The following is a 27214-nucleotide window of genomic DNA, read 5'->3' as shown; positions in this document are numbered from 1 at the left end:
CCCCTCCCCTCTGCCTCCCAAAGTGCTGGGATTACAGGCTTGGGTTTGAACCACCACGCCTGGCCATCTCAATGCTTTTACAGTGAGCAGGTATTGCTTTTCTAACCGGAAAGACAACAATATTATTTCAGCAGGAGACAGAAGACAGGAGCTGCCTTTTTCAGTAACAGACACAACGAGGACAGGGGAACTTTGGGTTCCTTCACTGTTGCACCAAGTATCTACAACAGAAAGGGACCCCAAAAGTTCATGGCATGTGAGGGCATGAGAGTGGAAGCAACAGAAGTAGCTACAGGAAGGCCTTGAGTAAAGTAGCTAGAACATTCTTCACCTAGTTGGGCATAAGAGACAGCCCTGGCTCAGCGGTTCCTGTAAGTGGGATTGTGGAGAACAGGTCTGTGACAGCAACCCTGGGAGACTTACCTGACAGTCATTTCATACAATGCGGGCAGCTGGGCAAACTCAGAATGCATCAGGCTGACGGCTTGGAGGAAGCGGCGATCCTGTGGGGTGGCCACCTGTGGCAGGTTTGCTTCCAGAAAAAGAGAACTTGTAAAAGGTTTACCACCTCTCTAAGCCCAGCACTGAACACTAGACCCAAGCACAGCTCAAGGCCATGAGTGTGGATGCCCCGGGTGGAGACACTGCCACCACCATGAGACAGAGCACATGCCCACCCTCAACAACGAGCAGTGCCTGGTTTCTGCAAACGGATCTCAGACAGACCTTATCAGATAATTGAACATATGTAAGTTTCTCTCAGAATGTTAGGAAACACCAAAAAAAGACAAATAAGCTAATTCTCTTGCTGGCCAAGTGAATTCTACACTGAGTGGGAATTCAGTGCAGGCCAGACAGCTCTGTGCAGAGTGAGGTAGACACGCGCCCCACTCCTGACCTGTTCCTTACCCGTCAGCACGCTCTGAATGCGGTCGTAATGCATGAAGTTGTAGCCGCTGCTCTTGGTGGCAGCCTCATCCCTGGGGAGCGTCTCTTTCAGATGAACTTCCAGCCCATTCAGGGACGCCAAGCTGCTGTGGTACTGCAAAAGGGCCAGGAGAGGCACGGGTTCACAGGACGACCGTCGGCAGGCCTTCCATCTCACCATGGACTTACCTACTTTATCATCATCCAAAAGACATCTTAGTGCTGACTTGATCTAGCAAAATGGACTCTGACCAGCAGTTTTGCCTGTTTTTAGAAAAATACCAAATTCCACCCTTATGTTCTAATGTTTTTAAATTAAGAGTTATAGTGTAGGAAAATCAGAAAATAGATTTGTGCAAAAACCCAACTGAAAAAGAAGGAAAAAAGCAAAGAAAAATTATCCATCATCTCGTCATCCAGTAATAGCCATTGTCACCACCTTGGCTTTCCCACTGGGCTGTATATATTTTAACAAAATGAATGGCATGGGACTATCCCCTACTGGTTTTTACCAGGCAGCATAGCAAAATCTCCTACTGGACATCATAAGTTAACCAGAATGGTCCTGGCTATGCAGCATTCTTGGAAGGACTGAGAAGTGTCAGTCAAATGGTGTTCTGTGCCCAGTGGTTCAGAGGAGGAATCTGACTGACGAAAGCTGTCAGGAAGGTGAGGCACAACCACCTGCATTTTTACAAACTTCCCCGGAGATGAGGAAAGGTTAAGTATGGGTGAAAACACTGAACTATATCATTTTGTGTAATTTTTAAAAATAAAATAAAAATGGGATCAAACCATAAATAATGACTGACAGGAGTTTTCTAACCTGATGATACAGCATGAACTCGTCCTTCAGTATCCTACAATAGCCTTCTTTAATGGCTATGAAGTATTCTTCAAGCTCCACTTAGGGCTTTACTAAGTATGTCAGACCTGTCCTGATAGGCTCAGTCTGAAACAGGGTCTCCTGGGCCTGCTTCAGTCGTAAGAAGGCCACTGTTCCCAAGCACCAGACAGCTCCCAGGTGAAGGATATCTGGGCTCTGCCTCTTCTGAGCCAAATGACCAGGGGAAAGTTACTGAATTTTCTGTGCCTCATGTTTTCTCATTTGCAAATGGAATATTGCAGGACTACTGAGTGGACATAAGTGAAGTAACACATACAGGACTCTATAGTGCTACCCTGAGGCAAGGCTTTTCTCTACAGAGTCAAGAAAATGAAAACAATTATTAAAGAAGTGGTATCTCTTTAGCAATCACAGTTGATTTGTCTGTGCACTATTTTTTTCTTTTTTTTGAATTGGAGTCTCACTCATTCTTGTCGCCCAGCCTCACTCACGGCCACTGCAGCCTCCACCTGCTGGACTCAGGCGATTCTTCCGCCTCAGCCTTCCAAGTAGCTGGAACTACAGATGCACGCCACCACATATGGCTAGTTTTTGTGATTTATTGTAGAGATGAGGTCTCACCAAGTTGCCCAGGCTGGTCTCGAACCTGCAGGTTCAGGCAATCCTCTCGCCTTGGCATCCCAAGGTGCTGGGATTAAAGGCTGAGCCACTGCACCCGGCCTTGTGCACTATTTTTCAACAGCTGTGTAGGAAAAACAAGTGTGCATAAGAAGTGCAGAGATGCAAACAATGCTTCTGAAGTGCGTGCCATGACATTTACGTGTTATCTTTGGTAGTGCATTGAGATTAAGCTAGTTTTTCTATTTCAGTGTCTTAGAAATTATATTTAAAGTCAATAGGTGGCCGGGTGTGGTGGCTCATACATGTAATCCCAGTACTTTGGGAGGCAAAAGCGAGAAGACTGCCTGAGCCCACAGGTTCAAGACCAGTCAGAGCAACATGGTGAGACCTCATCTCTACAATAAATAAAAAATATTAGTTGAGCATGGTGGCGCACGCCTGTAGTTCCAGCTACTTGGAAGGCTGAAGAGGAAGGATCACCTGAGCCCAACAAGTTGAGGCTGCAGTGGCTGTGAGCATACCACTTCACTTCAGCCTGGGTGACACAGTGAGACTCTGACTCAAAAAATAAACAAATAAATAAGGTCAATAGGTATGACATACAGTTTTATTCTAGGCACTTATCTTTGTATCCCCAGTACCTAGTAGAGTGACCAACTCTGGTGTTTAATAAATATCTACCAAATGAATAAATGCTAAGCACTGCCCACCTGTGAGCTATTTGGTTTAAATCAAGGGTGCAGAGTTAAGTAAAAGGACATGTGCTCAGGAAAGATGAGCATAACAGCATGCCCCACACATGGGCATGCACACGCATTCACCATAAAGTCAAGCCACAGCTTCATGGGAAGTTTCTGGACCTCAGAGACCTGGTAATAGTCATCCCTCCAATCCTGACCTAGTGTCCAGAAGAAGGGATGATGGAAATAGAAGAGCCATGCCGAAACCTGCTTCCCCTATTGGCATTGAACTCCGCTTCTAGAATCTTCTGCCTAACTTGCACTCAAGATAGAATCACTTAATCATAAGCACACAGTTAATCACATCATATCATGTCAGACAACATGTGGATCATTTTTACTGACAGTCATTTTTTACTATGGCCTGTGGACCAATCCAGCCCACTGCCTGGTTTTGTACAGCCTGAGAACTACCCAAGAATGACTTTTATGTTTTTTTATAAAATTGAGGAAGAAAGTCAAAAGAATAATGGTTCAACATAAAAATTATATGAAGTTCTAATTTTCATGTCCAAAAATAGTGTTATTGAAATACAGCCCCACACTTATTTACATATTATCTATAACTATATTCATATTACAACAGCAGTGTTGAATATAGTTGTGCATAGCTGAAAATATTTGCTTTCTGGTCCTTTACATAAAAAGTCGCCAGCCCCTGATACATAATGTGATCCCCCCAAAAAGCTGGAGGAGACGCAGAGCTGGGGCTAATTCCTGGACCCTCTGCCTTCTAGTCCACGCTGAAGCAAGTGGCTTGAATGCCAACGTGCACCACAGGCTGCAGAAGCAGCAGAACGTGTTCACTTAGAGGCACCAGTTTCCCAGCTGGGGAGAGGTACTTTTTTGAAAACCGTTTAAGGATAAACTCTCACACTAATTTCAAGCTTCATCTACTGTACACAGACCACTCAGTGTCCATCTGAAGGTCAGTGAGATGACCTGGGTTCTGAGCAGTGGACTATCAGTGGCTTTATGCTGCCCCCTGGTGGGAATCTGCTTCGCTCCCTCTGAGCCAATCCCAGCCCTATCCCAATGCTCCTCGCTGCTCCCCCGACGGCTCCTTCCACCATCCCACCCCCTGCTCCTCATTCCTGTGGAAACTGATCCACTGAAAGATGACAAAATTACACAAGGGTGCGCTGGCAGTATACGCCATAATAAAAAAAAGTCTTTTCAAAGGGGGTGTACTTGTGCTCACTGTCCCATCTCACTGTGTTGCTGACCATTCGGTGGAGGAAGGGGCTGGCTTTTCTAGAGAGCAGCAGAGGGACTGAGGCAAAATCAGGGCAAGTGTCTTCTAGGCTGCGACAAAAGGCAGTAAGAGAGCTCTCCCAATTATAAAACGGATAGCTCTGGATTCTAATTAACAAACCCGCTCTCACACCAGCAGGCTGATCAAAGTCAGTTACCCCCTATTCTCTTTAGAAAAGACTAGCTTTTCTTCTGGTATAAAACTACATTCTATTTCCTGGAGCCTAGCCAGCACCAAGCCCTACTTTACATGAAAGCCATGGAGGCTGTTGTCATAACAACCACCAAGAGATATGTCCACAGACCCAGAGCCACAGAAGGCAGGGCCCCTTTCTTCCTTTCCTGCCGATCATGGCAAGGGCAGAGCAGTCAGGGGCCAGAAAGACTGGGCAAGAGAACAGGAAGCAAGCAAGAATCCTGGACTTGCCACTCAGATGAGGTCTTCTCACCACAGCGAGGCTGTTCTCTTGCAGTGAAATGAAGTTATAATACCTGCCTTTCAGGACTGTTCTGCGACTTGGCTAAAATAGGAAATGTATTTAGCATACAGCTAATGCAGCATACATCTCCTTGAAGAACAGCCTGTGCTAATTTTTCCCCATTTAGAGGAAAGGTAAAGAGAAAGGTATTATATCCATTACCCTGTATCCAAATACTGGGCCTTCAAAATGACATTTCTAAGGCTCAGCACTGTGCAGAACAGACCATGAAAACCAAGGCATTAGCCAGGCACGGGTGCCTCAGGCCTGTAATGCCAGTGCTTTGGGAGGTCAAAGTAGGAGAATCAGCTTGGACAACAAATTGAGACCCTGGCTCTACAAAAACTTTGTAAAGAAAATAGCTGGGTGTGGTGGCGCGTGCCTATAGTCCCAGCTACTCAGGAGGCTGAGGTGGGAGAATCGCTCAAGCTCAGGAGTTCAAGTTTGCAGTGAGCTATGATTGTCCCAATGCCTGGGTTATGGAACAAGAACCTGTTTCCAAAAAGAAGAAAAAGAAAAACAAGCCATCATCAGGGAGATGAGATGTGTAACCTGCCATCACAGCTCCCTATGTTGTTCTAAGAAGGAAGTGGATAAAGTCACTCATAGCTATGGTGACACAGGAAGCAGACAAGCCACAGCTCGGTGATCTGGAGTCTGTGGAAAGGCCACAGAGAAGCCCGAAAGCTCTAGAGAGGAGCAGTCTCTTGCTAGGAGCTCTGCACCAAAGAGCTGTGCAGCAGTCTTATCTCTTCTGTGTTCCAAGGTGACTTGCTCATTTTTGGAGGGTCACAAGCCCTGAAAGCTAATAAGATCAGCTTAGAATAATAGAGATTTAAGAATCTAAACAAGGTAAGCCCAGGACACAATTTGCCCTGCAGCAATTTCAACCATTCTTGCTGCCACCACTTTCTCTGCTCACTAAGGCAAGACTGTTACTATGGCAACTGAATCTCTGGTGTGGGCCTAGGCCCCAGGGAAGGTCAGTTTACACTCTGAGCGGGGAAGGGGCTGGAAAGGTGTAAGAGCCCTCCAGAGCCAGTCGGGGTTTCAGGTGTACCGGGCATTCTAGGAAGGAGCTCCAGATCAGGTGCAATGCTGGGACTATGGTGGGAAACACAGGGTTTCCAGGAACTCCCAACCCGACCCTGACACACTACAGGGTAGTTTCTGGCTGACACAGGACCTAGAGCTGCCCAGGCTAGGAAATGAGACTGTCAGCCGGGGCAGCACAGTCATAGCTGTGCATGCAGTCGGCCTGCGTCATCTCACTGCATTTGAACAGACCTGTTACCACCTCATGCCACTGATGAGATCACGCTCAGGGGCAAGGCATGTGGGCAAGCTCACACAGCAAGAGGACAGAGCCAGGACTCCCACTTGTATCTTCCCTCTCCAGGGCCTGCGCGCTGAGAAACTAGAAGTAGAAGAAGAGGGCTGACACTTGTTGGATGCCTTCGTACCAGTGCTGTGCTATGTGCTGACTCACCCTTGCTCACTCCCACAAGATCCCACGGAGGCAGGTCCTACCATCACCAGCATTGCGTGAGCAAGGACGTTTTGCCCAGGATCACAGAGTTGACAGTCGAGCCCTCATCCCTTCCCCATGGGTCAGTGCAGGAGATCGGGGGAGGCTGCAGAGCAGTCGGGGAAGGTCTAAGGACACTCACCACCTCCTCTGTGGCTGCGCTGTCTCCCAGCAACGGGTCCTCGGCCAGCAGTGACAGCACCAGCCCTTTAACACTGTGCGTGTAGAGGCTCATCTGTACGAGTCCCACCTGGGACTCTGCTGGGGTCTGCCTGGAGTCTGTCCCGTCAGCAGAGAGGCTGGCACCCTGAGAGTTGGCCGAGCCCGAACTGTAGTCCAGATGAGGGGCTACGTGGCTCTCACAGACTCCATCAACACACTGACCCATGCTTTGCTCCCCAACAGGAAGCCTATTTCCTCTCTGCTCTGGATCTAAGCAGGGCGATGACAAGGGCTTGCTGGTCCTTCTGGGGAGAGAGTCTCCTCCGGGGACGGGAGCTTGGCTGCTGTTGCCAGGAAGGTCTTTGCACTGTTCCGGGGCCCTGTTCTGGGTGAGCATCTCAGGAGCAGAGGGAGAAAGTGTGCTGCTGATGGCTGAGTTCTCAGGCAGCATGAGATCCAGGCTACTGGAGTCACTGACAGATCCCTTGCAGCAAGGATCACTGTCATGTGGGACACACACATGTGGGAAGACAAAAGGATCTGAGGATATTCCAACTTCCTGAGCTTCTGGAATGTGAATTTCAGACAAATCCAGGTCCTCTTTTGGAAAAGCTGGTTCCTTCACCAGGGAGTAACTGAGGCCAGGACTCTTGTCCCAGGCAGTGTTGTGCAGTCCTACAGGCCCGTGGCTCTCCAGATCATAGCCAGACAAGTGTCCATTCTCCCCCTTGCCACTTGGCCAAGCTTCGTCAGGGGATGTGAGCCCCTGGGTGGTGGCCAATGTCCAGGCCATGGATTCCATATGCCCGGTAGCATTTTCTTCCAGGACAGATGTACTCCCGCCCTTAGGAGGGTGCTGGGCCGAGCTTTCCTGGAGTCCGGCTGGAGATGCAGGGAAGCTGGCAAGTAAGACAGACGGAAGGAAGGGCACATTGACAGAGTGCGGGGCTAGTGGCCTTCCCCAGGGAATAAAGCACAGGCACTGCTGACAAAGGAGTGCCTGAGACCACAGTACATAAAATGCTACCAGGGTCAAACTACAGCAGTAAAAATAAGGCAATGTGTGGCCCTTGGGGCTTTATACAGTGACACCAGGATCACCTACTGAAAATGGCAGAGCCTACTGAATAAGAGTCACCCACATTTGGAAAGTCTACTTTGAGCTAACCTTTATACTGGATGCTACACATACACTATTTTCAGTGGTTACAACAAATCCATGAGAGAGATGTTACTGGGTTCATTATTTAGATGAAAAAATTGGGGCTCAGGCAGGGAAGGGACTTGCCCACGGCCATATCGCTGACGAATGAGATCTGGGATGTGAAACCCAGTGTCACCTCACCATGAGACCACACTGTCTCTTAGCAACGTACTCAAGCTCCAGGTGCTCTCTTACAAGACAAAGTGGAGGGGGGAGATGGAATCACAGAAGGATGGCAAGCACCAGGCTTATTGTAATGATCCAAGTGAGGGGTCCCCGAGGTATGGTTTAAGGCTACCCCCCTGTAGCTCCCTCACCTAGGCGTCTGCTCCACCGGGAACTCATAGAGACTGGCGGCTTCCTCTTCAGTCACAAAAACAGGGATGATTTGGACGTTCGGGGGAAACAGTGCTCCTAGAATTGCAAAGCAACGTGGGCAGGGCTCTCCCCTGGGTCAGAGGACAGAGAGGCAATAACTGCTCTGGGGTGACGCATCCAATGCACACCAGCTCTGAGAGAGGCACTGTGAACACATTTCTCAGTCCAAGACACAAGTCACAAAACTGCAGCCCTAACTCCTGTGCCCAGAGAGGAAAACCCCTGCAGGTAACATGACTCCTAGGAGTAGAGAAGGGAGATGTTCGGTGGAGGAAGGGTTAGTGGTATTTAAAAGATATAAGTTAGAAAAAGTACTCCAGCTAAGGGGTCTGACCCAACTTAACTTTAGAATAAATCAAAATTCCCTTGGGTGCGCCTCCACATCCTGCAAAGGGTCTTTAATCTCCCAATCACATTCTTCTGGCACTTGTCTGAGCAGTCTCACAATGCTTAGTTAAGGAGGGTCTGAAAGGTGTGTCCAAAATCACCCAGCTTTACAGTTAGGGTTCTGATGGGAAACTCTGGTACATTCTCCTCATCTTATGAGCAGAGGAAATAAACATATGAGACTACTCAGTCTTTCGCATGACTTGCAAAGGGATAGGAGCATAGAAGACCGCCATCCTCAAGATGCAACAGTGTCCCTCTCTACTCACCACGTTCCAGTGGGGCATTCTCTCCTGTAGGGAGTCTCTGAAAACAAACACACATAGAAGCTGGCACTGGGTACTACGTTCTCTTGACCCAACCATCAGGAACTTGCTGGGCCATCTGTTCCTAGAACTTAGCCAGGCCCCCAAAGCTAGTCCTAACCACATGCTAAGAGCCAAGCAGATGGAACAGAAGCTCCCCAAGCTGCTGGCTCCCACCACAGTGGGGACCAGGCAAGGAATGGGGCCCACACAGACTGAAAGGCAGAGCTCCCCCAGCACTCACGTCACACTTGGAGTTCTGATTTTCTCAGGCTCTTCCCTCTGGGAATAAAATCAAGGATGCCTGTTCTCTTTTACACCTTTGGGGAACTCATATTCTAAAACATAGCCACACCTGCCACAGCCCCTGATGTAGAATTCACATAAATTCCATCACAACAAAAATATGAAAGTCCTGTGACCCTCACTATAAAGTATTTGGCCTAAACAGAATGCTACACGAGATTGTTCTTGCTTATTTTGGTTCACAGTCAAGGCCAGGAACCTTGGGGTTTTCTCAAAAAATAAAACAAAATCTTTCATCTCAACCCGAGGGTTGCAAAAGGACCCACTAAAACCAAATAAAAACTGCTCTTCTAGCCAAAATGACTTTCACTCTCATGAAATATGGCTTTTTTGCCCTCAAAAATTACACTGCAGTTTCCTAAGTCACATCTAAGCTTATTATAGACAAAAAAAATTTTTAAAGAAAATCACATATAATTCTTCACCCCCAAGATAATACTTTTAATATTGGACAATTTTTTTCTTTAGGTCTATGCAAATTTTTTGTGACCACACTATATAAAATTCTACTTTCCTTTTTTTTTGAGTCAAGGTCTTGCTCTATCACCCAGACTGGAATGTAGTAACACGTATCCACAGCTCATTGCAGCCTTGACCTCCTGAGCTCAGGTGATCCTTCTGCCTCAGCCTCCTGAGTAGCAGGGACTATATGCTGCATGCCACCAAGCTTGGTTAAATTTTTTATTTTTTGTAGAGACAAGGTCTCACTATGTTGCCCAGGATCTTGAACTCCTAGGCTCAAGTAATCCTACCACCTCCGCCTCCCAAAGTGCTGAGATGTGAGCCACCATGCCTGGCCTTAAAATTCTACCTTTCTGCTGAAAACAATAACATGCAATTCAAGCCAGTTAAACATCTTTGGCCATTTAAAAATGGCTGACTAAAATTTTATGAAGCTTAAAATGGTATAGTAAACTAATCATTTCCCTATCTTAGACCACTGGTTAACAAACTCTTTCTGGAAAGGACCAGATAGCAAATACTTTTGGCTTTGCAGAATATATGGTCTTTGTCCCAGTACACCACTCGGCTGCTGTAGCTTGAAATCAGCCTGACAAAACTTGATCTGTAGGCAGGCAGCCCACAGGCCACATCTGCCACCTCCTGCCTTAGACATGCAAGTTGTATCTGCTTTTTCACTTTCATAAATTCTGTTACAGTAAAGTTTTGAGTATAGCTCTTTTCCAGCAGTTAGGGTCATTCTTTAGAACAGATTCCTAGAAGGTGAATTACTGAGAAAAAATAAAGGGATCTTCAATGCTCTCATTATCAAATTGCTTACCAGAAAGGTTATTCGAATAGACACTCCCAACAACAGTGGGTAAGAAGGTTGGGCAGAGCCCCACCAGCGTTTTAAATGCCTGCTGATTTAATAAGTGTCAAAAGACAGCCTTGTGATACAATTGAAACCATAACTTAATATACAGAAAATACAAAACCAAAAGAAAAAAAGAACTGGAGGGAAATATGCCAGATGTTAGCAGTACTTACTGCGGGACAGTCCAATTGTGGACAGTATTATTCTCAATAAGCATGCATGGCTTTTTTCATTACAAAAGCAATTAAATACATACAAAATGAACGTATTCTTAAATGTTTTCCTAAGTCTTTCTAAAGACACATCCTTTACAGTCTGTCTCTAAAACATCTAACATCTCTTTGACATAAACACCCTCCTTGTGGAAAGCCAAATTCTCATGGAGCCACTTGGTTTGAAGACCAACTATGCAAGCCTTGCACGTGGGAAAAGAAAATATTTTCTTTCAGTCTTCACTCTTGAGGAAGACCACACAGACAGACTTGGGGTCCAGACAAGATTAAGTAAACGTCTGCCCCTTGCTCCTGACTCTTCCTGTCTCAGGATCAGTCTCATTTGCAGCAACAGGCACTTGGGTGAAGCATTTCAGCCCCGCAGGTGGATTTTACAATACCTGATCCTGAGGTACAGCTCGGTGGAGTAGGACCTTGGCAGTAAGGGAGGGTGGGAGCTGTGTGCTGACAATCCTAGGGGGTCACACACAGAAACAAGAACAGTGAGAAGAAATACTCTGAACTTCAAAGACGCTGACCAACCTGTGTTGCTGAGGATCCTGGGGGACATGGCCAGTAGGAGTTTCAACTGGGAAAGCCCTTGTGGAGGGTATTCTGGCAGCTCCTACTAATACTTAAAATGTCTGAGCCTTGGCTTGTACCAAGATGTATGCATAAGAATATGCACTACAGGGAAAACAGTAAAAAGTTAAAAAAAAAAAAATAGGTGAAACGTCCATCAACAAGAGAGTAGTTAAATAGTCCAGGTTCACGCATGCATTTTGGGAGGCCAAGGTGGGAGAACTGCTTGAGCCCAGGAGCTCAAGACCAGCCCAGGCAATACAGTGAGACCCTGTCTCTACTAAAAATTCAAAATTGGTCAGGTGTGGTGGCACACGCCTGTATTCCCAATTACTTGAGAAGCTGAGGGGGAAAGATTTCCTGAGCCTAGGAGTAGAGGTTGTGGTGAGCTGTGATTACATCACTGCACACCAGCCTAGGCAACAGAGCAAGACCTTGACTCAAAAACAACAACAAACTACAAGAGAGTAGTCAAAATAAATCACAGCACAGCCAGAACACCAAAAAGTGTGTAGCCTTCATAAGAATGCAGTGGACCAATATGACTAGTAAAGAAATCTCTAGGCTGGCCTCGGTGGCTCAGTCTGTAATCCCAGCACTTTGGGAGGCCAAGGCGGGTGGATTGCCTCCCACCACAGGTTCGAGACTCCCAACTTGGTGAGCCCTCGGCTCTACAAAAAATCAAAAATTAGCCAGGCATGGTAGTGTGCACCTGTAGTTCTGGCTACTTGGAAGGCTGAGGTTGAAGGATCACTGGAGCCCAGTAGGTCGAGGCTGCGGTGGCTGGAGTGTGCTATTGCACTCCAGTCTGGGTGACAGAGTGAGACTTCAACTCAGAAAAAAAAAAAAGAAATCTCAGCCGGGCTCGGTGGCTCAGCCTGTGATCCAGTGCCTTTGGGAGGCTGAGGTGAGTGGATTGCCTGAGCCCGCGGGTTCGAGACCCGCCTGGGCAGGCGAGACCTCATCTCTACAATAAATCAAAAAATTAGCCGGGCGTGGTAGCGCGTGCCTGTAATTCCAGCTACTTGGAAGGCTGAGGAGGAAGAATTGCCAGAGCCCAGCAGGTCGAGGCTGTGGTGGCCGGGAGTGGCCACTGTACTCCAGTATGGGAGACAGAGTGAGACTCCAACTCAAAAAAAAAAGAAAGAAATCGCTACATACTGGGTTGAGGAACCTCAGGATTCTATTTACATGGACATAAACAAAATCATTATATGTGTATAGGCACAGGTGGGTAAAAACACACAGAAAGAGCAATGGAAGGATGCTCACCAAAGTTCTCACAGTGGGATGGGATAAGAGTGAGGAAAAGAGAAGGGAGACTCTTACATTACGCTCGATGTGCTTCTCTGTTGATTTGTTTACAGTGAAAGATGTTCATGCATTAGCTGTATAATTTAAATATATATAAGAAATGCAAAATAAGAAAAGGAAAAAAAAGTTGTCTTCAGCAGCTATGGCACTGGTGAGCTTAAAAGTCCCACAGTGGACTCCCATCTTGATGATGGGAACAGGGGACGGGGAAGAGGGCTATGATGCCCACCAGGGACTATGCTCAGTCCTTTCACTTCTGTTATCCATTCCATTCTCCACAAAGGATCTTTACATTCCAGCAGAGAAATGTGAGGTGAGGCAACTCGCCTAAGGCCGCATGGCTGGCAAAAAGAGAAGGCAGGATTTCAAACCCAGCCTGGCAGGCCCAAGATCCCTCACAAGAGCCTGAGTGCGCCTCCAGCAGCACAGCCACCTGGTCAGCAGGAAGCTCTGGGCCCTGCACAACTGCTGTGTCCGCTGGGGCTGTGAGACCAAACTCTCTGGAGGAGAGGCCCTGGAAGACATGGAGTGGCTCTCAGGTACTCAGGCTCATGAAAACGTCTTCAAGCTACATGAAAAAGCGTAGTGAGCTCTCAGAGGCCGTCGAGACATAGACCCAGCCAAGAGGCTGGAAGGAGCCTGGGTAAAGGTTCATCAGGCTGTTCTGCAGAGCTGAGTCACAGCAAGGGCACCAGGGCCTCTGGGCAGTAGGAGGAGGAAGGCCATAGCAGGCTCCCTCCACGCCCCTTGACTTATAGTGTGGACTGCTGACAGCTCTGGGGGCTGTGCATGAGCATCTTGTAGACTGATGATGACTAAAGTATGCTCATGCCGAGAATTACATAGATCCCTTGTGTGTACCTGTTTTCTGAACACAAAGACGACCAATTTCTCAGCTTTCTCCAAGACAGGTAAATACCCTAAATCAATCTGAACTACCTGAGATTGTCAAACCAGCCCACTTGAACTGGCCAGAGACTGAGCTCCCCACCATGCTCTAGAGACGGCCAATGATCATCTCTGCAGCAGGGGGAGGGGGCTGGAGGAGAGGGGTCTGGTGCTACTCACAGTCCTTTGTAGAGGATGCAGCCAGCGAGGACATGGGGCGCACGCTGGCAGGTCTGCAGAATGAGGGCTGCTTTCAGCAGCAGCAGGGGCTCCACCTGCACAGGGCAAAAGACATGCCACCCATCAGCACATTCAAAAGCAGCAAGGGAGCTGGGAAGGGATACACAGAACAAGTGGACAGGGAAAAGGAGGATGTGTCACACAGTAAAATCTGTGGCATACCTTCCTTAGGTCTTAGTCTAGCTCTCTACATTCAGAACAGCTGACACCACAAAATATCAAATTCTTGGAACAAAGAGCCCTCTCTGGAAGCTGGAAGGTGCAGCAAACATGGCATATGGTTGTTCACAGGGGACAAAGTAGATGGCCTAGGAGACCCTGACCGTCAATGCTGACAGCAGGCAGCAGAGGAAGAGCACATACCCTTTATATGCAGGTCATGGCACCAGGTGAAACCCACCCACCCATCCTCCACCCACCCTCTGAAGCACAGCCCTATGCTGACAGAGCTGACATGATGTATGACCAGGCACCATGACTCTATTCCATAAATGAAATGAAATCATAGGGTCTTTCATTCAGGAACATGTGCCTCAGCTCCACATTCTTTGTGAGGGGCCAGTTGCCAGGAAGTTCCTAAAAATACAAGCAAAGCGTCTGGACCTGGTCAAGCGTGGCCAGCCGTAGGTAGCGGGCTCTTTATGTTTCCACCTGCCTACTCAGTAGACAGAACCTGTGGGGACCATCAGCTGTCAGAATGCAGTGCTAATGGAGCCAAGCTCAGGAGATGCTGGCACACGAAGTTACATCTATTCTCTCATGGCCTCAGGACTGTGCCCAGCCCCAGCCAGCCATTCTATAAAGCTTTGGAGCCAACTTCAAGAAGTACTCCTGATAGGAATGAGAAAATCCTTCCCCATCTCCAGCAGCATCACGCCCCGCAAAGGCTGAGTCACAGCACCACATTGTTAGAGGGCCACTACTCAGACAGCAGTGAGACATAGGAGTTGCTCAGGTAGTTGCCTCTACAGGGGTAACACAGGTGGTTGGGTCAGCCACACAGCAGCCAAGGTTTCCCTGAGTGCTAATGGAAAAGGGGCAGCTCAGAGACACAAAAACACTTCCCAACCATTCTCAGAGACAGCGACCTTATCTGCAAAATGTTTGTGTTGGGCTTTTTTGATATTGAGAGTAACAGAATCACATGATATTAATATCAAGAGAGGACTTTTAGATGACTGAGTTCAATACTTCTGAGGCATCAGCAAAATAATAATTCCCTTTATGCTCTGCTTGGTGTCATTTGAGGCCTTGTGTTATTGTTAAGGCAGTTTTAGAAGGCAGGGATCCCGACCCCATCTTAAGGATGAAGGAAGGGAGGCTGAGAGGTGACCTGCCGTGCCCCAGAGCACACCACCCATGAGCAGCAGCAATGCAGTCAAGTGCAGGACTGACAAGGACAGCCTGAGAAGTGACACATTTCATCGCTTCTCTGGATACAGTTCTTTTAAGGAATATTTTTAAAGTGTCAGAAGCGCCACCTTTACATAGAAATGAATAAGGAGGGTGGGAATGTTACTTTAGTTCGGTCCAAGTTCCAGAGAGAATTGAATATCTTATGCAGATCACTGGTGTTTTTCAGAATTTGTTCAATGAAGGTGTCCCACTCCATGCTCAATTCCTCCTGAGAGCGGTTCTAAAACAGAAACAGCATGAGGTCAGTATCTGAGATTCCCGAGGGACAGACTCTGTGGTCAGAGTCCCAAAGACTGCAAAAACTGTTCCTCACACAGGAAACTGGCCAGAAGGGAGGGCCTGTTTGGAACTTCCTCCATACACTCTGATAACTACCCCCTCATAGATCCAGGGCATCTGCTGGAGAGGGCGGCAAGGAAGGCCTGCTCTTTCTAACCATCATAGACAGGGATAACCATTTGGAATGAATGTGATCTACACCACTGGGCACAAAGACATCTGAGAAGGGCTCCAAGAACCCCTGCCACAGTGGAAAAGACGTGTCTATGTAAAGTATCACAGACCCCAGAGTAAGAGCTACATTCTGTCAGTGTCAAATCTGATATTCAAACATGGCACTCCTCAACACTATTCTCATACCTCGTAAGCCAGAGAAATGGGTCCATTGTAAAAATTAAAGAATCCAATGAGCTGATCCAGAAACTGCTGGCAGCTGACATCAGGAAGCTCCACAGCACAGCCCAGCCCCTGTAAAGAGGGAAGCCAAGAAGAGAACATTTTCTTTTTCTTTGAGTCCAAGCCCAGAATTCTGGCATTCAGGTCTCTCCATCACCAGATTTCACTCCTCTTGAATCTTTCACTCCTCTTGAATCTACACCCTCCACTCCAGTCATGCTAGTCTCCACGGAGAACGAGTACTTTTTGGGCCTCTATTCATGTTGCCCAACCTGAAATGCCCTCTTCTTTCCATATAACTTCTCCAAGACTTACTCATACCCTTCAGTGCCCAACACAGATTCCAGCATCTCCATGATGCCTGTTCTATTAACTCTAGCCAACGTTGACCCTTGTATTGTTGGGACTGTTAGTTACTTGGACATTGGATGTTTAACCTGCATTTCATTACAAACACTGGACAGGACTCAAGCTACTTCCTGAATGGCCCTCTTGACTCTCCAGCTGGATGAAGTGCTTCAAGAGCTAGAACTAACTATGTCCTCAGAGGTCTAGACCTCCAAAATGCTGAGTGTAGTGCTTAGTTCTACAGAAGACAAATACTTGCTGAGCTAGAAAGTGATCTGAGCATATGTTTAAAGAGCCTAGAAAAGGTCATACTCTTTGACACAGTAATTCTACCTCTAGGAATCCACCTCCAAAGGGAATCATCAAAAATGTAAACAATCCCAAACAGAAAACAAATGCAAAAAGTCCCTATTGAATGTAGGCTACAGTGGGGCAAGGATCTTTTTTTGTTCGTGGATGTAACTTGAGTGCTTACAATAGTCTGGCACATAGGAAGTTCTTTCTTCTTCCCAAAGTGATCTACAGATTGAATTAAATTAAATAATACCACTAGCTTTTCTTTAGAAATTGACAAGCTGATTCTACAATGGAGACCTAAAATATCCAAAGCTATCTTGAAAAAGAATAGGTTGAAGGATGTATACTACCTGGTTTCACAATGTGTTATAAAGCTACAGAAATCAACAGTGTATATTCGCATAGACTCTCCAAAGAGATCAATGGAAAAGACTCGAAATACACCCCCATCAAAGTAGTGATCCAATAGGTAAAGGAAAGATGTTTTTTCAACAACGCTATTGAAACAACTGGATATCCAGAAGGAAAAAAATGATCTTTGACTTTTACTCAGACCATTCACTAATAATAATCCAAGGTAGATTATAGACCTAAATTTAAAAGCTAAACTTACAAAAAAATAAAGACTATCTCCTTCAATGAGGTAGGCAGTGGTTTCTTAGACAGAAAATAGTAACCACAAAAGATGAAACTGATAAATTAGACCATTAAAATTAAAAACTGCTAATCAAAAGATACCACCAAGAAAATTAATAAGTATGTTACAAATTAGGAGAAAATATTTTTTAAATATCTATCTGACAAAGAACTGGTATCCAGGATATATAAAGAACAATAACTCAATAAAAAAAGAAAACCTCGGTGGGTGCAGTGGCTCACACCTATAATCCCAGCACTTTGGGAGGTCGAGGTAAGAAGGATTGCCTGAACTCATGGGTTCAAGATTAGCCTGGGCAACTTGTGAAACTTCATCTCTACAATAAATCATAAAACAAAAATTACTGGGCATGGTGGCACATACCTGTAGTTCCAGCTACTTGGAAGGCAGAGGCAGGATAACCTGAGCCCAGCAGGTTGAGGCTGCGGTGGCCATGAGTGTGCCACTGCACTCCAGCCTGGGTGACAAAGTGAGACTCTGACTCAAAAAGAAAGAAAAGAAAAAAAACCCTAAAACCTAATTTTAAAAATGAGCTGGGCTCGGTGGCTCAGCCTGTAATTCCGCGCCTTTGGGAGGCTGAGGTGAGTGGATTGCCTGAGCCTGTGGGTTTGAGACCTGCCTGGGCAGCGAGACCTTATCTCTACAATAAATTAAAAAATCAGCCGGACGTGGTAGCACATGCCTGTAGTTCCGGCTACTTGGAAGGCTGAGGCTGAAGGACCGCCGGAGCCCAGCAGGTCGAGGCTGCGGTGGCCAGAAGTGGCCACTGCACTCCAGTCTGGGCGACAGAGTGAGATGCCAACTCAAAAAAAATAAAATAAAATAAAATAAAAATAAAAATGGGCAAAGCTTGGAAATGACACGTCACAAAGAAAACATATATGGCCATTAAGCACATGAAAAGGCCTCAACATCATTAGTCATTAGGGAAATGCAAATTAAAACCACAATAACACACCATAACACGTTCAGCTGAATGGCTGAAATCAAATAGATTGACAATATGAATATGTGACAAGGATATGGAGTTAACTGGAATTCTCATACATTGTTGGTGGGAATGTAAAATGGTACAACCACTTGCAGAAAAGGTCTAGCAGTTTCCTATAAAAGTCAGCATACGCCTGCTCTATACCCAGCGATTCCATGTCTGGATATTAAGGAGAAGTGTAAAAAATGAAAAACATGTCCACAAAAAGACTTGTAAAGGACTGTTCCTAGGAGTCGTCTTCTCAATGCTCAAAACTGGACACAGTTCTGGTGTCCATCAAAAGAAGAACAGAGGCTGGATGTGGTAGCTCATGCCTACAATTCTAGATCTCTGGGAGTCAAAGATGGGAGGATCACTTGAGGCCAGGGGTTTAAGACCAGTCTAGACAACATAGTGAAACCTCATTTCTACAAGAAAATAAAAGCCAGACGTGGTGGCACATGCCTATAGTCCCAGCTACTGGGGGAGGCTGAAGTAAGAGGATTGCTTGAGCCTAGTAGTTTGAGGCTGCAGTGAGCCATGATCATAAACTGCACTCTAACCTGGATGACAGAGTAAGATCTTGATCCAAAAAAAAAAGGGATAAATTGACTGTGATATATTCAGACAATGGAATATTGTTTGATAGTAAAAAAGAATGAATACCAGTACATGCAACAACACAGATGGGTCTCACAAACAATAAATGGCAAGACAAAAACCTGTCAATGCTGGGCTCGGTGGCTCAGCCTGTAATCCCGCGCCTTTGGGAGGCTGAGGTGAGTGGACTGCCTGAGCCCGCGGGTTCGAGACCTGCCTGGGCAACTTGGCGAGACCTCATCTCTACAATAAGTCAAAAAAAATTAGCCAGGCGTGGTAGCGCGTGTCTGTAGTTCCAGCTACTCGGAAGCCTGAGGCAGAGAGATCGCCAGGGTCTAGCAAGTTGAGGCTGCAGTGGCCGGGAGCGGCCACTGCACTCCAGTCTGGGTGACAGAGTGAGACTCCAACTCAAAAAAAAAAATCTGTCAAACATGTAGCACTTGTATCATTTCACTCACAGGATGTCGTAATACAGGCAAAATTCTACTTAAGCATCCCTTCACCTCAGTAAGCCTTGACATGAGTGCAGGCATGAGAAATAGCACTTTAGATTATATGGTACTTTTTAAAATGAGTTCTTTGAAATCTATCATATATCCATCAATGTCTTTTTCTGAGTCACTTACTCAGCAAGTGTAGAGAGTATAGAGAAAAGATGGGAGATAAAAAACTCCATTCACAACACAGAGTAAATAGAATTCCCACAGGTTGCCCCAAGTTTCTCAAAATAAAGGGGAAAGTAGCCATGAGCAATGCAGGATATGTTAGAAACGTTCTGGAAAACACTCAGTTACAACTGGCACCTACACAGAATTACAGGAAGCATGGATGATTACTGAACACAGCAAATGAGTGGGGGAAGATTCTAAATTCAGAGCCATAGAAGGCATCATCTTCTAAACATTATCATCACACTTCAGCACCAATTCTGCCTTTTCAACTTACCCAAAGGTAATCTCCATCAACCTTTATGGCAAACTTCAGTTTCCTGAGACGAATGAGAGTGGGAGGAGAGTCAGAAATGTCAGAAATGCAGCAGACAACTCCAGCAATCTGTCCACAAAGCAACTCCTGGTGGTCAAGCAGGGTCTGTGGGAAAGAGGCACATTCCAGATAGGAGGCTGAAATTCTTGAACTCTTGCAGGATTTCTTAGAGCAAACAAAAGCCTGCAGGCCAAATTCAGTTTGTTGCCTGTTTTTATATGGCCCATGCACTAAGAATGGTTTTTATATCTTTTAAGGCTTGTAACAACAAAGAAGAATATATGTGATAGAGACTTTCTGTGGCTCGAAAAGCTAAAATATTTACTACCTGGCCTTTACAAAGTTTGCCAACCCCTGCCCAAGATGACTAAACTGTTAGCGAACACCCACAGTGAACACATAAGATGACTGCACAGAACTATATTTTTGTTCTGAGGATTATACACACATGCTTGAGCAGAAGCATGAGCTTTCATTCCTATTCAAATCCCCTGCACACAGTGGCCAGAGTGGCCCAGATTAATCCCAACTATCCAAGGCAGAGCATATCACACATGAATATACAGAATCTCCGAAGCAATCTTAACCTTAACGAAATTATGGGACAGCTAGACAGTATGTGACGCAACAGAAAATGTATACAGCACTTATGAAGAACTCTTGACTGACAGACACTGGGCACAGTGGCTCATGTCTACAATCTCAGCACTTTGAGAGGCTGAGGCCAGAGCATTGTTTAAGCCCAGAAGTCCAAGACCAGCCTGGGCAACATAGCGAGACCTTGTCTCTACAGAAAAAATCTAAAATTTAGCCGGGCATGGTTGTGTAGTACCAGCTACTCAGAAGGTTAAGACAGAAGGATTGCGTGCACCCAGAAGGTCAAGGCCGAAGTGAGCCGTGATTGTGCCCCTATATTCATCCTGGGTGACAGAGATTCTGACTCACAAAAAATAACATTGATAAATGAATGAATGAATGAATACATAAATAAAGGGTTTGCTGGGTGTGGTAGCTCATTCCTGTAATCCCAATATTTTGGGAGGCCAAGGCGAGAGGATTGCTTGAGCCCAAGAGTTCAAGATCAGACAAGACACATAGTGAAACCTCATTTCTACAAAAATAATTTAAAAAAGAAATAACTGGGTATGGTGGCGAGTGCTTGTAGTCCCAGCCACTTGGGAGGTTGAGGTGGAAGGATCTTCTGAGCCCAGGAAGTTGAGTCTGTGGTGAACTGTGATCATGCCACTGCACTCCAGCCTGAGTGACAAAATGAGACTGACTCAAAAAAAGAACTCTTGCCTGAAAGAACTGAGTTTGAATCTATCCAGGTTCTAGGTCTTACTACTAATTTAAAGAAAGTACAGTGGACAGAACATTCAATGACACCACCATGAGGAAGACAGCCAAATCCAGAGTGTGGGATGTGCTAACAGTCTACCACACAAATGGCCTGGTTTCTTCAATAATTCAATGGCATAGGTGGGTGGGTGAGGAGTGTTATAAAAAGGACTTCAAATACAAAACAACCAAATAGAATTTGTGAAAACTGTTTGGATTCTGATTAGAAAAAAGAGAGAAAGAGATGGAAGGAAAGAAGAAAGTAAGGACAGACTAAGTGATATACAAGGTAATAAGGCAAAATCTGGATATCAGGTGATATTAAGGAATTATTATTACTAATACTTTTAATTTTTTTTTAGGTATAGTAATAAGTAAAATAATGTCTCTCGGCTGTGCACAGTGGCTCATGCCAGTAATCCCAACGCTTTGGGAGGTCAAGGTAGAAGAATCACTCAAGGCCAGGAGTTCAGGATTACCCTAGGCAACCTAGCAAGGCCTCCATCTCTACAAAAAAATTTTTAAAAATTAGTTGGGCGTGGGGATGCAAGCCTGTAGTTCATGCTACTTGGGAGGCTAGGGTGAGAGGATTGCTTGAGCTTGAGTTCAAAGCTGCAGTGAGTTACAGTTGCACCACTGCACTCTAGCCTTGGTGACAGAGTGAGACCTTGTCTCTAAAGATAAATAAATCACATTAAAGTCAATAATGTCTTTTTCAGTTAAAGATGTTATTTGATACTGGTGAGATAATACAAAATCTAGAATTTGTGCTAGAAGACAGGAGGAGGTTAGGATAGGTCACACAAAACTGGTGGACTGTTGAAGCTGATGATGGCACATGAGGGCTCATGACACTCTCCTCTTTACTTCTGTATATGTTTGAATAAAACCTTTTTTAAAAGGAGCTTATTGGCCAGACGTGGTGGCTCACAACTATAATCCAAGCACTTTGGGAGGCAGAGGTGGGAGGATTGCCGGACCACCTGGGTTCGAGACAAGTCTGGGCAACTTGGCGAGACCTGATCACTACAATAAATCAAAAATAGCCAGGCGTGGTGGCGCACACCTGTAGTACCAGCTACTTGGAAGGCTGAAGCAGAAGGACTGCCTGAGCCCAGCAGGTTGAGGCTGCAGAGGCTGTGAATGTGCCACTGCACTCCACTCCAAAAAAAAATGGGCTGATCAAAAAATTGGGGGTAGAGGGAAGCAGTCAAAAAATCATGATGCAAACAGAAAGCTAGAGATGATGGAAGTACTGAGCTGCCTGGAAATTTTTAAGACCTGAACAAGAAGAAACAGTACAACTAAGAATAAGACAGGAAAAGATGTCAAATGTCTGGATTAGCCAAAGAAAAGTGTCCTAATCTAAACCCTACACTTTTGCAAAGTCACCACTTAGAGGCAATACAATCTCCACTGAACAATAAAACACCACGCAGCTTACCTGGGAAGGATAAAAATAACAAATGCCAGCTCTTGTTGGATCTCCTTCTTCCTTTACCTTGGAGCCATCATAGAGAAAAAAATAATTCAACCTGGCAAGAGAACAGAATGGAGCCATGTTTCCTTTCATCCAGTGATCATGGCATTTAAAACACAGCTTCCTCCTTCCCAACCTTTGGAGGCCTCATTACTGTGTCGAAAAGCCTTCTGGTGGCCCCAGAGGAGAAGGAACCTCAGCAGCTACAAACAGATAAAACCATTTCATAAGTGCAGGAGAGTCAAACTAAAAATATGCCGTCAGACCATCTGCCTGAAAAGACATGAGTAGCTAGAGGAAAAACCGAAGCGCCCACAATGACTGCTCTTATTTGAAACACTGAACCTTAACCATACAACCACATGGTCTGATACGCTCTTTTAAGGCTCTGATAACAAAATAAGTCAGGGCTGTCTAGATGCACTCCTCATAACTGCTGAGCCCACAATCTCCGCAAAGAGCCCTTCTACCAGGAATTCATGCATTCACTGAGCCAACATTTACTGAGGGCCCGCCGTAGCTTCTGCGTTTGACGAGTAAACATGCAATTTCAATGCAGGATAGTGAGTCTACAATGGGAAAACCAGGGGCCTATGAGAGTTGGCAGAGAAACACTGAACTACTCTGCCAGTCGAAACCTCACCAAGTATCACTCAAGCATGCTTCCTCACTAATCTTCTGCTAATTCCCCTGGCCCAGAAAAAATCTCATTCTTCTGGGATTCCCATAGCCTTCTCTTCTTTCCTAAAAACTCCTAGAGTCTACTCTGCAGTATAATTATAATTACTTAATATTATTAAGTGATTACCTCTTTAAGACCACAAAGCAGGCCAGGATCGGTGGCTCAGCTTGTAATCCTGCGCTTTGGGAGGCCGAGGTGTGTGAATTGCCTGAGCCCACGGGTTCGAGACCAGCCTGGGCAACTTGGCGAGACCTCATCTCTACAATAAATCAAAAATTAGCCGGGCGTGGTAGCACGCGTCTGTAGTTCCAGCTACATGGAAGGCTGAGGCGGAAGGATCACCAGAGCCCAGCAGGTTGAGGCTGCAGTAGCCAGGAGCGGCCACTGTACTCCAGTCTGGGAGACAGAGTGAGACTCTAACTAAAAAAAAAAAAAAAAAAACACACACAAAGAAAACTCCCCAAAGGCTGGAGTTTGGTTTTACTTTGAGATCTCTGAGAATACATCTATGAGGCTGTAGCATAAGGAAGAGGTATGACCGCTTTGTCACCAGCACTCTTCTCAGGGTCTATGCCCTCTCCAGGGCCTTATCTTCCTGAGGACAAGCACCAACTAGGTGTCTAGCACAGTTCGCTTTCCTGAGTTCTGGGGTCAGATGTGTAACTGGCTGCAGGGTAGGCCCAGATCAAAGAGCCTCAAAAAAGTTTCAAAGCCAACTCAGAAACCCCACCCTTACTCTGCCTCTCCTCTCCCCATGCTCCCTGAGTGAAAGCACCCCTGCTCATACAGGCACACAAAAGAAAACTTGACTGTTGCCAGGCTCGGTGGCTCAGCCTGTAATCCCACGCCTTTGGGAGGCTGAGGTGAGTGGATTGCCTGAGCCCGCAGGTTCGAGACCCTCCTGGGCAACTTGGCGAGACCTCATCTCCACAATAAATTAAAAATTAGCTGGATGTGGTAGCGCGTGCCTGTAGTTCTAGCTACTTGGAAGGCTGAGGCAGAAGGCTTGCTGGAGCCCAGCAGGTCGAGGCTGCAGTGGCTGGAAGCGGCCACTGCACTCTAGTCTGGGAAACAGAGTGAGACTCCAACTCAAAAAAAAAGGAAAACTTGGCTGTCATTCTGAATGGCTCATCTTTTTGACTTCCACATATATAATCAGTCACTAAATCCTTCCAATTCTAGTTAAACTTTGCCTTGTACTTTCATCTCCCCGATTAATGTTTACTGAAGTGAATTATGAGAAAGGATTAATTCATTCATTTGGGCTTGAGAAGGCAACTGAGTTTCAGGCCAACATTGAATAACACCCTTCAATAGCCAATCTGGCCAAAACTCTGCTCATGGTATAATTCTCAACTGCAACCATTCCTCATCTCTGCAAAGTGAAGACTACCACGCACACATGATTATTAAAGCTGCTATGTGATCTGGGCAGGGCTATCTTTTCTACAATCTATCACAATGCCAGACTTGTTCAAACATTGCAAGAGACTTGCAAGGTTAAAACACATTAGCTTTAGAGGGAAATGGCTCACAGACTTGATTCAGCTGCTCTGGGGAAAATGGTATTTTTAATTATTTTCTTAATAAAATGAAGACAATCTGGCTACGTGCAATGATTCATGCCTACAATCTCAGCACTTTGGGAGGCTGAGGTAGGAGGATTGCTTGAGTCCAGGAGTTTGAGACCAGCCTGGGCAACATAGCAAGACCTAGTCTCCACAAAAAGTTAAAAAGATTAGCCAGACACAGTGTTGCACATCTGAAGTCCCAGCTACTTTAATTGGCTGAGGCAGAAGGATCACCTGAGTCCAGAAAGTTGAGGTTGTAGTGAGTGATGATCATGCCACTGCACTCTAGCCTTGGTGACAGTGTGATCCCCAACCCCCCGCCCCCCCCCCAAAAAAATCAAGATAATCTGACTGGGGACTTTCAATTAACCTCAAAGATCCATCCAACAGTCTGGGAGAGTTGGACCTTGACAGACTGCAATACTCACCAGGAGGCTGACTTTGTCTCTGTGGAAGTGGAGGTGGCCATCTACTTTTCAGTCGTCCTCATTCTCTTTATTTAGGTTTTGTTGCCAGTGTCACTTCTTTCTCCCCAGCTGTGACCGTTCCCCTGTGCCCCAATCCAGTGAATCTGGATGTGGTAGGTTTAAGTGTTTTCAGTCACAACTGCCACTTGCTTAGTTTTCATTCGGCATGAAAGTGCTACTTCCCTTCCTTGCAGGCCTTCAGTTTCATTAACACCTCTATGCCTCTTACAATCTGAGAGAGAATAATAAAAAGAAGCCGAGCAGAAAAGTCAAATCCATTAGCCTGGGTCCATGAGCATCCGTGTGGCTGTCTTCAAACTCCTCTCCAGGAAAGCCCCATGGGGGAGATGTGCGCTAGAGGCAGTGTACTGAAGGAATTTCTAGCTGTCTAGTTCAAAGCCATCCTGAAGGTTCTTTTAAACGTTTTGAAGCTTTCAGTTCAAACATCAGTGCCTTGGCTCTGAAATAAACACAAGGAATAGATATTTCAGAAACCCATGAGAGAGCATGTGACCCAGCAAGATTAAGCAAATGGTATTTTCAAAAGAGCTTTCTGTAAGTGTGACAATGATGCTTCAAAATAAAAGGGGGGGGGGCGCAGCAGAGACTTCAGGGTAAAGGCCTTAGTTTCTCAAACACTTATGGTAAACATACCATAAGTTTCACAGAAGATAAAATTAAGTAATTAGTGTGAAATTCCTTTGGGTGTTAAGACAGCTATACAAATAAAGTGGTTACTGTACTAATAATGGAACTCAAATTAAGGAACTGTCACTTTGTCAGCCCCAAAGTAACCTGAACATGCAGCATTCCAGAACTGGGCACATTTCCAAAAGACAAAAAGAGAACTCTAACAAATGGTTTTCCGACTCCAAGAAAAAGACAACTCGGTGTCCATGGAATCAGAGTCAGAAGAGTCAGAAGAGACCCTGGCACAATTTAATCCTTGTCTCTTGTACTTTCCTCCAAAAATTACCTTGACTGCCTCTGTCTTACTCCCTCCAGAGATAGGTGGTTCATAGTATTAAATTTATCTTTCCACCAAACCAAAATCTGCCTCCCAGTAACTTCCAATCATGGGTCTGCCTAAAACACTCCAGGATAACACAAGACAAGATGTAATCCTTCCATGTGACAATCCCTTGGTTACTTCAAAACTGTATTCCTACTGCCACTTTCTCCAAGTTGAATGACCCCAGCAATATGGTCTCAAATGCTTGCTCACCATTCTGCTGTCTGGGGAACACGATACAGTTTGCTAATCTCTAGAGAGGACCCCACTGAATACCTACTGGTCTGTAAAAATCTCTTTTCTCAGCTCTAGATATTTTGGAGTGGGCCTCCACTGGATCACACTGGATCACATCTATGAAGTAGACTTGTGTGCCTGTGGAGGGGACATCTCAGTTCCCGGAACCAAGGACAGCAGCCTGAAGCCCTCCATCCCCTGTTCCCAGAGGACTGGGCCCTCCACTGCCGAGGTCCTCTCTCGCATCTCTGCAAGGTCCAGAAGAGGCCCTGTGGTAGAGGCAGACGTCGGGATGCGATCAGAAAAGGATCTGGTAGCCCAGGAAGTGACAGGAACGACCCGGGGAAGTCGAGAAGTGACCGGCAAAGGCCGGGAGCGGCGGAGGAAGCGGTGTAGGAAGTGGTCTCAGGGGGTCAGCAGGGCTGGAAAAGAGAAACTAACGATGACTGCGAAGGGCCAGAAAGCTGCCGGACACAACCCCCGGGGCTCAGGAGGCGATCGGTAACCGCGGGAGGCTCTGCGAAGCGTCTAGCCTCAGCTCAGGGGTACCGGGAAACTGTGACCCGGGGAGGGAGCGGGCCTGGGTCACGCCCTCGGCTGGCGTCCCGCCCCTCGGGGTCCCCGCATCTGCGAGCGCCGCCCACCCACCGGAGTAGCTAGGCATCCCAGTGCTCGGGACTCGAGATTCCGGACACGAAACGTGGGCAGCAGCGGGCACCCGCCACACCCACCGGGCACCTACGCGCGCGGCCGGGAGGCCCTAGGTCACGCGCCGCCACGCCTACCG

General features: G+C 46.2%; 1 protein-coding gene across 1 annotated transcript; it reads right to left on the bottom strand.

Moving 5' to 3' along the window:
* Positions 1–263: 263 nt before the first annotated feature.
* HPS4 (HPS4, biogenesis of lysosomal organelles complex 3 subunit 2) lies at positions 264–26678 on the bottom strand. The gene is made up of 13 exons (XM_008052061.1): positions 26471–26678; positions 25140–25636; positions 22423–22513; positions 19602–19745; positions 15748–15855; positions 15212–15328; positions 13633–13727; positions 11070–11142; positions 8797–8833; positions 8080–8176; positions 6539–7457; positions 910–1042; positions 264–532 (listed from the first exon to the last, which is right to left on the bottom strand). Exons 2-13 carry the CDS (start codon positions 25178–25180, stop codon positions 420–422), a joined length of 1968 nt encoding a protein of 655 aa, XP_008050252.1. The 5' UTR covers positions 25181–25636; positions 26471–26678; the 3' UTR covers positions 264–419.
* Positions 26679–27214: the final 536 nt, after the last annotated feature.

The sequence above is a fragment of the Carlito syrichta genome, unplaced genomic scaffold (genome assembly GCF_000164805.1).
Source record: "Carlito syrichta isolate Samal-C Ts95f unplaced genomic scaffold, Tarsius_syrichta-2.0.1 Scaffold254631, whole genome shotgun sequence".
Classification (NCBI taxonomy): domain Eukaryota; kingdom Metazoa; phylum Chordata; class Mammalia; order Primates; family Tarsiidae; genus Carlito; species Carlito syrichta.
The sequence above is the reverse complement of the archived record's forward strand: the minus strand, read 5'-3'. Positions and strand labels throughout refer to the sequence as shown.